This window comes from Anomaloglossus baeobatrachus, chromosome 3 (assembly GCF_048569485.1).
Source record: "Anomaloglossus baeobatrachus isolate aAnoBae1 chromosome 3, aAnoBae1.hap1, whole genome shotgun sequence".
Classification (NCBI taxonomy): domain Eukaryota; kingdom Metazoa; phylum Chordata; class Amphibia; order Anura; family Aromobatidae; genus Anomaloglossus; species Anomaloglossus baeobatrachus.
In genome coordinates this window covers 556,070,803-556,084,098 of record NC_134355.1, presented here as the reverse complement: position 1 = coordinate 556,084,098, position 13,296 = coordinate 556,070,803, and the positions used below count along the sequence as shown (strand labels likewise).

The window sequence follows — 13,296 nt, the reverse complement described above, 5'->3', positions numbered from 1 at the left end:
ATTGCACCTTCCCATGTACTTGTTTTCCCTATGTCTCCTTTTTCTAACAAAACCAGCGGAGTCAATCAAGGTAGAGGAGGGTGGAGATACAAGTGCATCTCAATAAGTTAGAATATCATCAAAAAGTAAATTCTTTTCAGTTATTCAATACAAAAAGGGAAACACATATATTATATAGAGTCATTACACACAGAAGGATCTATTTCAAGTGTTTATTTCTGTTAATGTTGATATGGCTTACAGCCAATGAAAATCCGAAAAGTCATGATCTCAAAAAATTAGAATATTTAATAAGACCAACTGAAAAAATTATCTTAAACTCAGAAATGTTGGCGCCTACTGAAAAGTCTCTACAGTAAATGCCTCAATACTTGGTGGAGGCTCCTTTTGCATGAATTACTGCATCAATGCGGCGTGGCATGGAGGTGATAAGCCTGTAGCACTGCTTAGGTGTTATAAAAGCCCAGGTTGCTTTGATAGCAGCAGCTTGTCTGCATTGTCGGGTCTGGTGTCTCTCATCTTTTTCTTGACAATACCCCATAGATTCTCTATGAGGTTTAGGTCAGGCGAGTTTGCTGGCCAATCAAGCACAGTGATACTGTGGTTATTATACAAGGTATTTGTACTTTTGGCAGTGTGGACAGGTGCCAAGTCCTGCTGGAAAATTAAATTTCCATCTCCAAGAAGCTTGTTGGTAGAGAGAAGCATGAAGTGCTCTAAAATTTCCTGGTAGACGGCTGCGCTGACTTTGGTCTCGATAAAACACAATGGACCTACACCAGCAGATGACATGGCTCCCCAAACCATCACTGATTGTGGAAACTTTACACTAGCCCTCAAGCAGCTTGGATTGTGGCCTCTCCACTCTTCCTCCAGACTCTGGGACCGCGATTTCTAAATGAAAAGCAAAATTTACTTTCATCTGAAAACAACATCTTGGACCAGTCCAGTTCTTTTTCTCCTTGGCCCAGGTAAGACGCTTCTGGCGTTGTTTATTAATCATGATGGCTTAACACAAGGAATGCGACAGTTGTAGCCCATGTCCTGGATACGTCTGTGTGTGGTGGCTCTTGATGCACTGACTCTAGCAGCAGTCCACTCCTTGTGAATCTCCCTCAAATTTTTGAATGGTCTTTTCTTAACAATCTTATCAAGGCTACGGTTATCCCAATTGCTTGTGCGCCTTTTTCTACTACACATTTTCCTTCCACTTAACTTTTCATTAATATGCTTGGATACAGCACTCTGTGAACAGCCAGCTTTTTTAGCAATTACCTTTTGTGGCTTACCCTCCTTGTGGAGTGTGTCAATGGCTGCCTTCTGGACATCTGTCAAGTCAGCAGCCTTCCCCATGATTGAACCAGACTAAGGGACCATTTTAAATGCTTTGGAAGCCTTTGCAAGTGTTTTGTGGTAATTATTCTAATGTTCTAAGATAATGACTTTTGGGTTTTCATTGGCTGTAAGCCATAATCATCTACATTAACAGAGATAAAGACTTGAAATAGATCCTTATGTTTGTAATGACTATATTTTATATGCATTTCCCTTTTTGTAATGAATTACTGAAATAAATTAACTTTTTGATGATATTCTAATTTATGTAGATGCACTTGTATATGGAAAACAAGTAGGTGGAAGGTGCAATGAACAATTTGTCCATGACAAGGGTGGACCCAGCTCTTGTGCACCAGACAGACTCTCTTCAAGCATACTACGTTTTGTATCAAATGGTAGACAAAGAAAAAAACCCATTTTACTGAAAAGATTATATATGTACCATGGTAATCTGAAGGTGGCCTGTGTCCCATGGCCAAAATAGTCGCCTGCCCTGACTGTAGACAAATATTTGTATATTTGTATTTTGGAGACTCTTGAAAAGTATATCATGCTACTGGTATAAAGGGTGCTTTACACGCTGCGACCTCGCTAACAATATATCGTCGGGGTCACGTCGTTAGTGACGCACATCCGGCGTCGTTAGCGACATCGCAGCGTGTGACAGCTAGGAGTGACGATCAACAATCTCAAAAATGGCAAAAATCTTTCATCGTTGACACGTCGCTCCTAATCATAATGTCGTTGGTGTTTAATTCCGCGGGTTGTTCGTCATTCCTGCGGCACCACACATCGCTCTGTTTGACACTGTAGGAACGACGAACATCTCCTACCTGCGTCCACCGAAAAGGAGGAAGGAAGGAGGTGGGCGGGATGTTCCGGCCGCTCATCTCTTCCCCTCCTCTTCTATTGGGCGGCCGCTTTGTGACGCTGCTGTGACGTCGCTGTGTCACCGAACGCACCTCCCCCTTGAAGGAGGGATTGTTCGGCGGTCACAGCGACGTCGCTGAACAGGTATGTGCATGTGACGCTGCCATAGCGATATTGTCGCTACGGCAGCGATCACCACATGTCGCACGAACGACGGGGGCGGGTGCTATCGCTAGCGATGTTGCAGCATGTAAAGCACCCTTACACCATGTCTCTTCCATCAGGTTTCTCCAACTATTGTGTTTGTATTGAGGTCACTAGTGACCAGCATACCTCTTTCTGGAGTTTTCCAATCAGAGATCATCCAGATGATGTACATGACAAATACTGGCCATAGCTTGCTGTATATAACCCAGCTGATCAGGAGAGCACACACTGGACCTGAAAATACAATAAATATCTTTACTAGAAAGACCTGAAAAAATGAAGTAATCACAATAGCAGTTATACCGTTATAGCAGATCTCTATGCTGTTTCTATCAGCTTGATAATAGGAGTGGGGAGAGATGAGAGGTGGGGTATTTATTTTAATGCCCGGTGGTGATATTACTTTGTGTATTACCCCTGTACTGTGATATTGCTGTGTGTATTATCCCTGTACTGTGACATCACTGTGTGTATTATCTATGTACGGTGACACCACTATGTATATTATCTCTACTGTGACACCACTGTGTTTATTATTAGGGATGATCGAATACCAAAATAACCGCTTCGACGAACATCCGACGAATAGGTCGGCACTATTCGACTATTCGCGAATTTTCATTGCGTAATGTCTATGGGAAACCCGAATAATTTCACGTTGGACCTAACAGCGAGCTGTGGTGAATGAGGAAAAGGCTGAAATGGATGGAAAAAGGAAGAATCAGTATGGGCACAGCCTGTAGAAGGTGACTGCATTTCTGGTGTCTTGGAATAACATGCTAAGAGCAGCACGCGGCTTTTACATAGTCGCCAGAACAGCTCTCAAACCAAATCACTTTTTTTACAAACAGAACGCAGGTCTTTCGGTCTCTCTCTTTCTGTCTGTCGGTCTCTCCCTCTCCCCCTCCCTATCATACTCACCGATCACTGACCGATCACCGGCGTGGCGCTGCACGGCTGTCACACTGCTCTGGCGGCTTCTTCTGCTTTTAAAAATGCTCGTATTCCCTGCTTCCCCCGCGATCAGAATGAACTACCGTAGGATCAACTTCACCCGACTTCATTGTCATCGCGCGGCTCTGTCTGTGTGCCGTGGCCTAATTTGTGATGACAGGTGAAGGACTCACCGGTGAACGCAAATTTCCTGAGTGACTGAAGTGAGCCATGCTATCAGCGGTGCCGTCACTCAGGTTACCCGCAGCCAGCTGCACTCCTCCATCTGAAAGCGGTGGCCGCGGGTAACCTGAGTGACGTCACCGCTCATCGCGTGGCTCACTTCCGTTGCTGCATGGAGCTCACAGAGAGTGGCGGTGTTCTACAGCCGCTCCTGTCAGCTTCATGTAGCGGAGCTGTATGCGTCGTGGGATTTCGTGTGGATTACGCTGGACCTGGAGGGGTATTTGGGGATTTTAATAAAGTGGTGAAAGAGGGTGGGTTTTTTTGTCTTTTATTCCAAATAAAGGATTTTTCGGGTGTATGTGATTATTTACGGTCACTTACAGGTTACTCATTGGGGGTGTCTCATAGACGCCTGCCATGATTAACCTAAGACTTAGTGGCAGCTATGGGCTGCTATTAACTCCTTATTACCCCGATTGCCACCGCACAAGGGCAATTCGGGATGAGCCGAGTAGAGTCCCGGGACTGTCGCATCTAATGAATGCGGCAATTCCGGGCGACTGCTGGCTGATATTTTTAGGCTGGGGGCTCCCCATAACGTGAGGCTCCCCATCCTGAGAATACCAGCCTTCAGCCGTGTGGCTTTATCTTGGCTGGTATCAAAATTGGGGGGGGACAGCACGCCGAGTTTTCTTATTTATTTATTGGACTGCACTACATAGACCCGCCCATCGGCTGCTGTGATTGGTTGCAGTAAGACAGCTGTCACTCAGCGTCGGGGCGCGTCTGAATGCAACCAATCATAGGCGCCGGTGGGCGGGGGAAGCAGGGAATACGAGATGGAATAATGAGCGGCCGGCATTTTCAAAAGCAGGAGAAGCCGCCAGAGCAGTGTGACAGCCGTGTCTGACCAACAGAAAGAGAAAGACCAAAAGACCTGCGTTCCGTTTGTCAAAAAAGCAATTTATGGAGCTGCTAGCAGCTACTGGACACTGTGTTCTGTCCTTACAAGGACTATTTATTAGATGGATCTACGAACGCTCTCCCGCACACAGTACAGTCTATCTACACCGTCAGCTCCATATCCCTGCATGTTCACAAAATGGCCACTGGCTTATATAGCCCCTATGACGCTGTACGGCCAAGCGAATCACAGTAACACCACAACAAGGATGGCTGCGGCGTAAGTGTGAGGGCAAGCAACATCAGATGTGTTTATTGGCTGGAAAACAGGCGCCAGGAAGTCAGAAATGAAAATGAAAGTATTAGAGCGGATGTTGTTTTATCCGTCGGATACCAAATGGTGCGAATAGCCTGTTATCCGTCGGATATCGAATAGTGGCGAATACATTTGCTCATCCCTATTTATTATCCCTGTATGCTGACATCATTGTTTAGAAGTGATAAACACAGTGATGTCACAGAACAAGGATAATACCTGTACTGTGGTTATCCAACCTCTACTATGATATCTGGCAAGATGGTTAGGGTCGTTGTCCTACTGGATGGTGAACCTACACCCCAGTCTTAAGTCTTTTGCAGCCTCCATCAGGTTTTCCACCCGGATTGCCTGTATTTGTCTCAATCCATCTTCCCACAAACTCTGATCAGCTTCTCTGTCCCTGCAGAAGAAAAGTCTCCTCACAGCGTAATGCTGCCATTACCATGTTTGCAGGTTGGGATGGTGTGTTCAGAGTGATATACAGTGTAAGGCCCGTTTCACACGTCAGTGAAAAACACAGACGTTCTTCACTGACGTGTAAAACACGCACATGTCCTTCCGTGTTCCGTGATTCACGGCACATGTGGGTTGTCCATGTGCAATCCGTGATCCCGTGATTGCATATGGACATTACTCACCTGCCTTCACTGCTGCTGTCCATGGTGCTGAAGTCTCCAGCTTTGCAGCGTCCGCCCACCGCTCTCAGCACCTACTTCCTGGTCAGCAAGTTCCTGCTTTCATGAATATTCATGAGCCAGGCAGGAGCTGCCGAAAGCAGAGGCTGCACAGCACGTCGCAGGCAAGGTAAGTTGAAAATTTGTAATATTTAATAAGTCTGTGATTTTCTTGTACGTGTTTCACTGATCACACACGGATCACACCATAGTGTGGTCCGTGGGTCATCAGTGATGTCAGACGAAAAATGACATGTCTCCGTGCAGAATCACGGCCAAGGGTGCACGCTGCATGGAGACACGTTCAGTGAAAAATCACTGATGTGTGAGCAGACCCATTGATTATAATGGGTCTGCGTATGTCAGTGATTCTGGTATGTTTTAAAAAAAAGCACAAACGTACCAGAATCACTGACGTGTAAAACAGGCCTTAGGGTCATTCAATTTGTATTTAGCCCAAAAAGTTCTATTTTGGTCTCATCTGGCCAGAGCATCTTTTTCCACATGCTAGCTGTGTCCCCTACATGCCTTTTTGCAAAATGCAAACAGGAAAACATGGCTTGCTTGCAAAAATGACTTTCTTCTTGCCCCTCTTCCATAAAGGCCAGATTTGTGGGGTATACAACTAATAGTTGTCCTGTGGATAGATTCTCCCACCTGAGAACACTGGGATATCTGTAGCGCCTTCAGTGTCCATGGGTCTCTTGGTTGTTTCTCTAATTAGTAGTCTCCTTTCTTGGGATGTCAGTTTAGGTGGACGGCCATGTCTTTTTTTTTATTTTTTTATAACTTATCCCTGTTGTACTCTTCTCCACAACACTACCCCTTGACCTGTCTGGAGTCTTTCTTGGTTTTCACGATTCTGCTTGATCAGTAATGTTCTCAATCAAATCTCTGAGGCCTTCACAGAACAGCTGTAGTTACACTGAGTATAAATTATACACAGATGGACTCAATTTACTAATTAGGTGGCTTTTGGAGGCAATTGGTGACTCAGGATTGAGGGCTATGAGATTACAGGCGGCTGAATATAAATGTGCTCCACAATTCACCAGATTTATATTTTTAAAATATATAGAAAAACTTGTATCATTTCCTTTAAACTTGACAAATACTTGCTACTTAGTAATCGTATATCACATAAAATTCCAATAAAATCTATTTAGATTAGTGGGTGTAACATGACTGTGCCGCCCCCGCGACAGCCGACGGGCTGCTCGGACCCGGATCCGCAGTTGCTCGAGGGGTCTCCGGATCCCAGGCGGCGTCGCGCGGCACCCTCGGAAATAAAAGGGGGATTTGTTGGTGGTTTTGGGATAATGTTCGTGACACCACCCACGGTGTGTGGTAACATGGAGGACCACCACTGCCGGTATGGGGGAGCCCGTGGACGCTGGTGTGTGGCAGCTTAAGTTGTTAACCCCTCCGAGGGCAGGGGAGTGGTGTCCCGGGGGCCAGTGATGAATGGCGTGGGAAACCCGTCGGGTGCAAGGGGGGTAACATGTACTCACACAGTCCAAAGTCACAGACGCTGACACCAGTTAAACCAAACTCTTGAGCACCCTGTTTTCCTTGGATGGGCACACTGGGTCCGTGTCCTCTTGGTGTTGCCTGTTGACCTGAAGCCTTGTCCCTTAGCACTGTGTGTCCTACGTGTGAATCCCTCACACTTGAAGCGTTTCGGGTCCCGCTCACCTGCGTGGCTAGCAGGGTGAGCTTGCTCTCAGGGTTCACGCTTGGGATTTTCTGGACGGTTGTGGGAAGTCCTATCCCCCTCGTTATGCTAGTACCCCGATTCTGGAGCGGGTGGGGAACGGTTCTTGAAGATTCCGTTCCCGACGGGTGAATTACTGGGCTGTGTGAAGCTACTTACCAGCCTAGGGTCCGTGTACCCAGTCGTGCCCTGGTCCCTGTCCGGTTGTAGCACAAGGCAGCCAGCCTGCTCTCTGTAGCAGCACCATGCTCCCTGCCACTACACCCTGTGACAGGGGTTCCAGCTCCTTCTGGCCAGGCCAACGTCTGGCACCTGGGACGGGTACAGGAGCCCAGCTCCACAGCGTGACCTGGACTGTCACAGCTGTCGCTCCTTCAACCTCCAACTCAAAGACTCGACTGCACTGACACTTCTGCCCTCCTTCTACCAGCCCTCCATCTGGGTGGCCCTATTCCTCTCAGGCTGCCCAATGGGTGTTCGGTGGGTGTGGTGCAGAGTGTTCCTCAGGATTTGTGTACACCTGTTGATAGCAACACCAAAGTGACAGGACCCGTAACCAAGGAGGAGCGGGTACCATGCAGAAGGATAGATTGCATGGCACCCTTGTGATGACCTGATAGGCCAGGGCATCACATGACAAGATGTGCATGTTCTATGAATACTTTTTCAAGGCATTGTACAAGGGGTGTTCATTAAAGATTTCCCCTGACTAACTTCTATTTAACACAAGATGCTGTAGTTCCACATGTGTAATGATATAAATCTTACGTGCCAATTTGCAACTCTGAACTGATAAAGGTCTTTCATTTACAGGTGCTGAAGTGGTGTGAGGTGTGATAATGGAGCTGGTAGAATACAGAGCCGTCATCAAGTTCCTTTTCTTCACAGTCCGCACACCAAGGGAAACGTTTGATGAGATGAAAGAGGTTTATGGTGATGATTCCCCATCATATGATGTAGTCAAGAACTGGCATAACCATTTTAAATGCGGTCGAAGTTCAGAGGAAATGGCTCCAATTACAGGGCAACTCCATTCCGCTATCGATGAATACACCATCCAACAAGTGGAGGATGCCAATTTGGAAAATCGCAGAGTAACAATTCACTACCTAGCCCAAAATGTCAAAATTAGTGTGGGGTCCGTGGAAAAAATCATGCAAGACCATCTTCATATGCATAAGGTGTCCACTTGCTGGGTTCCCCAGCTGCTCACACCTTTCCACTTGATGAGTGCTCTGTATTCCATTGGTTCCATTATCACACCTCACACCACTTCATCACCTGGAAAAGAAAGGCCGTTATCAATTCAGAGTTGTAATTTGGCACGTAACCTATAGAGGCTTATATCATTACACTTGTGCAGTTTCAATGTCCTGCGATAAATAGAAGTGGGTCAGGGAAATCTTTAATGAACACCCCTCGTATATCTTTAAATCTGGGCTGATCAATGCAAGAGGAGTGTAAGAATCATAGACCCCATCTATGGGGTTTCTAGCACAGGTTAGAGCAATCTCCCTTTGTCAATGACAATGTTAAATCAAAGCCAGACTTCTCTACCCAGATATGGTTGAGAGGAGCTGGACCAATGCACTCGCTGCACTCTTTTCCCTTATAACAAGCCTTAGACCCTCATGCAGGGTTGGACTGGCCCACCGGGTACCGGGGAATCCACCGGTGGGCCCCGGACCCTCAGTAGGCCCCCATGTCTTATTTAGTGTGAGGCAGCTGTACAGGGCTGCAGGGCCATGTGTTTCTCCGAGCCGGCATTTATTGGTGGGCAGACTGGGCAGCTGATCCAGAGTCCCCTTGTTCTGAGAAGCCCCCAGCCTTTCATTGATAAACTTCAGTGAGAGTACAAGTTCTGTACGATCACTGAAGTTTCTGCAGTTGCAGAATGGCTTTTGGTGACATCACACTCATGTGACTCATCAAAGGTCCTAACGCTGCACTGCGGGAGTCCCCTGGCCTGCACATATGAGGTGCGCAGGACCTAGAGACCGCCCCTCTATTTAAATGTATGTTACGTGCATACCTATGAACAGTGAGGCGACAGGACTGAGGGAAAGGAGCGCTGCTCAGTCCCTCACAGACATACCGTCATCACCGGGGCCGCAGCGGCAGAGAAGAGGACGATGCGCAGGCTTTGGTAATCAATCCAGCAGGAGCCAAAGAGGACATATACAATAATTTTACATGAGGGGGCTGTAGTGGGGGAGGAGAGGTATTACTTTACAAGGGACATTATGGGACAGTGGGGGACTTTATGGGCAATGGAGCACATTATGGAACAAATAGGGACATTATAGCGCAGTAGGGGACTTAATGGGGCAGTGGGGGACATTATGAAGCAAATTAGGACATTATAAAACAAACTAGAAGGTGGCCCGATTCTACGCATCGGGTATTCTAGAATTTACGTATTGTGTAGTTCATGTATGATTTTTGTTATATATATATATATATATATATATATATAGATGTTGTTGTGTGTAGTTACCAAGTGTTTGTGTAGGGGCTGTACATGTTCTGGGTGTTGTCTGGGTGTGGCGGGGGGTGAGAGCGGTGTTGTATGTGTGTTGCGTGTGTTGCGTTGTTTGTGGAGCGCTGTGTGTCTGTAGCGTTGTGTGTGTGTGTGTTGCGCGGTTTGTGTGTGTGTGGTGTGTTTTGGGGGGAGGTATGTTTTGTGCAATGTGTGTGTTGTGCGGTATGTGCGTATATTTGTGTGTGCCGCGGTGTTTGTGTGTTGGGTGTTGTGTGTGTGCAGCGTTGTCTGTGTGTGTGGGTGTCTGTGTAGGGCAGTTGTTTGTGGTTCCCAGTGTGTGTGTGTGGTGTGTTGTGCAGTGCGCGCGCGCGTGTGTGTGTGTGTTGGGGGGAGGTGTGCACTTCCCATTGTGCTCCATCCCCCATGCAGCGCACTCCCCATCGTGCTCCATCCCCCATGCAGCGCACTCCCCATCGTGCTCCATCCCCTATGCTGCGCACCCCCCATCGTGCTCCATCTCCCATGCTGTGCACTCCCAAACGTGCTCCATCTGCCATGCTGCGCACTCCCAAACGTGCTCCATCCACCATGCTGCGCACTCCCAAACGTGCTCCATCCGCCATGCTGCGCACTCCCAAACGTGCTCCATCCGCCATACTCCGCACTCCCAAACGTGCTCCATCCGCCATGCTGCGCACTCCCAAACGTGCTCCATCCGCCATGCTGCGCACTCCCAAACGTGCTCCATCCCCCATGCTGCGCACCCCCCATCGTGCTCCATCCCCCATGCTGCACCAGCATCAGCCTCTCTACCCGCAGCATCAGCCTCTCTGCCCGCAGCATCAGCCTCTCTCCTCCCAGCATCAGCCTCTCTACCCGCAGCATCAGCCTCTCTGTCCCCAGCATCAGCCTCTCTGTCCCCAGCATCAGCCTCTCTGTCCCCAGCATCAGCCTCTCTGTCCCCAGCATCAGCCTCTCTCATCCCAGCATCAGCCTCTCTCCTCCCAGCATCAGCCTTTTCTGTCCCCAGCATCAGCCTCTCTCCTCCCAGCAACAGCCTTTTCTGTCCCTAGCATCAGCCTCTCTCCTCCCAGCATCAGCCTCTCTCCTCCCAGCATCAGCCTCTCTCCTCCCAGCATCAGCCTTTTCTGTCCCCAGCATCAGCCTCTCTCCTCCCAGCATCAGCCTTTTCTGTCCCCAGCATCAGCCTCTCTCCTCCCAGCCTACCCCAGCCTCAGCCTCCCCCAGCATCAGCCTCCCCCAGCATCAGCCTCTCTCCTCCCAGCATCAGCCTCTCTCTTCCCAGCATCAGCCTCTCTCCTCCCAGCCTACCCCAGCCTCAGCCTCCCCCAGCATCAGCCTCTCTCCTCCCAGCATCAGCCTTTTCGGTCCCCAGCATCAGCCTCTCTCCTCCCAGCCTACCCCAGCCTCAGCCTCCCCCAGCATCAGCCTCTCTTCTCTCAGCCTCCCCATCCCAGCCTTCCCCAGGATCAGCCTCTCTCCTCCCAGCCTCCTCCAGCACGCCGTGCTCCTCTGTCGACACTCACAGATCCGATCGCATACACTCACACACACCCACACACACCCGATCGCATACACTCACACACACCCGATCGCATACACTCACACACACCCGATCGCATACACTCACACACACCCGATCGCATACACTCACACACACCCGATCGCATACACTCACACACACACACATTGACGATATTGCACATACGCGCTCATACTCACATCCGGAGATACCACATGCTTCTGGCCATGTGATCCTCCGGCAGGTCCTGGAAGCTCACAGCACAGTATCGCCGCCGAGAAGCAAGCGATATCCCAGGATGTTGTGAGTGTGTGGATGCGATGTGATGTGTGTGTGAGGTGTGTGTGAGAGTGAGTGTGATCTGATGTGTGTGTGTGTATGTGTGTGTGTGTGTGCTGTTATGTGTGTGCGTGTGTGTATGTTCCGCCGCTGCAGGACCTTGATGCGCTGGTAACTATGCTACCATGGTTACTAGCGTATCTCGTCCCCCGCTCGCACGGGAGCCCACACCAGCATACGCCGGCCAGCCCCAGCAATGCGAGGGTATGTGTCGGCTGGGTTGGCGGCGTATGCTGATGTGGGCTCCCAGGGGTACAGTACTCACCTGGGAGTCGTGGCTCCGTGACTGTGTCGGTTCGGGGAATGCGTGGGGGGGTGGGGCCAGAGCTAGCGTGCATTGCGTGAAGGGGGCGGGGCGTGGCCGAGTTGCCAATGCCTGCAGGGTGCTGGGGCGAGAGGCCAATCTGTGGGGGGGGGGGCCGAGCCTGGGCGAGCGGCCGGCCAATCCGTGTGGGGGCGCAGCCTGGGCGAGCGGCCAATCCGTGCGGGGGGGCGGGGCCATGGCGAGCCCAGCGGCCAATCAGCTTTGTGTCACCGTAAGGACACAATTTTGGAGCAAGACAGACAGACAGACAGACAGAATAAGGCAATTATATATATAGATTGGGACACTATGGGGCAATGAGAGACATTATGAAAAGTATTGGGGCATTATGGGGACATGGGGGACATTATGAAGCAAATTAGGACATTATGGGGCAGGGCAGACATTATACAGTAAATTGAAACATTGTGAGGCAATTTGGGACATTATGGGGAAACGGGACATTATAAAGCAGATTTGGACATTATGGGGCAGTGGGGGACATTATAAAGTAAATTGGGACATTGTGGGGCAATGAGGGACATTATGGAATTAATTGGGACATTATAGCGAAATGGGGGACATTATGAAGCAAATTGTGACATTATGGAGCAAATTGGGACATTATGGGGCAGTGGGGGACATTATAGAGTAAACTGGGACATTGTTGGGCAATGAGAGACATTATGGGGCAATGGGGACATTAGGGAGACAAATTGGGACATTATGGGTCAATGAGTGACATTTTGGGGCAATGAGAACATTATGGAGCAAATTAATTGGGACATTATGGGGCAATGGAGGAAATTATGAAGTAAATTGGGACATTATTGGGCAATGGGGGACATTATGGGGCAATGGAGAAAATTATGAAGTAAATTGGGACATTATGGGGCAATGGGGGACATTATGGGGCAATTAGGAAGGGGATGTGAGGCGGCATAGTATAATGAGGATCGGGGAACTTTATGCAGAGATATAGTATGGGGGAGATGTTATAGAAAGAGCAAGTTTTGGGGGGGACATTATGGAAAGGTTCACTTTGTGGGGTTATTTTGGAGAGGAGCAATGTAAGGGGGGATATTTTGTGCAGGAAGTAATTAACAACCCCTTCTGATTCCACTTGTTCCCCCAGACATTTTTAAATAAAGGAGGCAGGATGGGAGATATTATGAAATAAAGGGGGGCAGGATTAGAAACATTTTTAAATAAAGGGGGCTAGGATGGGAGACCTTATTAAATAAAACGGGCCAGGATGAGTGACATAATTACTATATTTGGGCCAGAATGAGGGACATATATTATTAGTTTATGGTGGCAAGTAGAGCATAATTACTGTAGGGGAAATTAGGAAACATTATTACTGATTAAATGTAATTTAATTTTGAGGATACTATCTTCCATGGGGGAACAAAAAAAACTCTGATGTAGTATAGATATTGGGGAAAAAGTGTGGAATGTGCTCTGGAAGAGATCAGCTATAA

General features: G+C 48.5%; 1 protein-coding gene across 1 annotated transcript in view; it reads right to left on the bottom strand.

Annotated features, from left to right (window-relative positions):
- Nucleotides 1-13,296, bottom strand: part of LOC142296810 (diacylglycerol O-acyltransferase 2-like) — a 62,716-nt gene that overhangs the window by 35,064 nt on the left and 14,356 nt on the right. Inside the window, exon 4 of the mRNA XM_075340821.1 lies at nucleotides 2,542-2,649. Coding sequence (XP_075196936.1) covers nucleotides 2,542-2,649 — 108 coding nt within the window. The remainder of the gene's footprint in view (nucleotides 1-2,541; nucleotides 2,650-13,296) is intronic.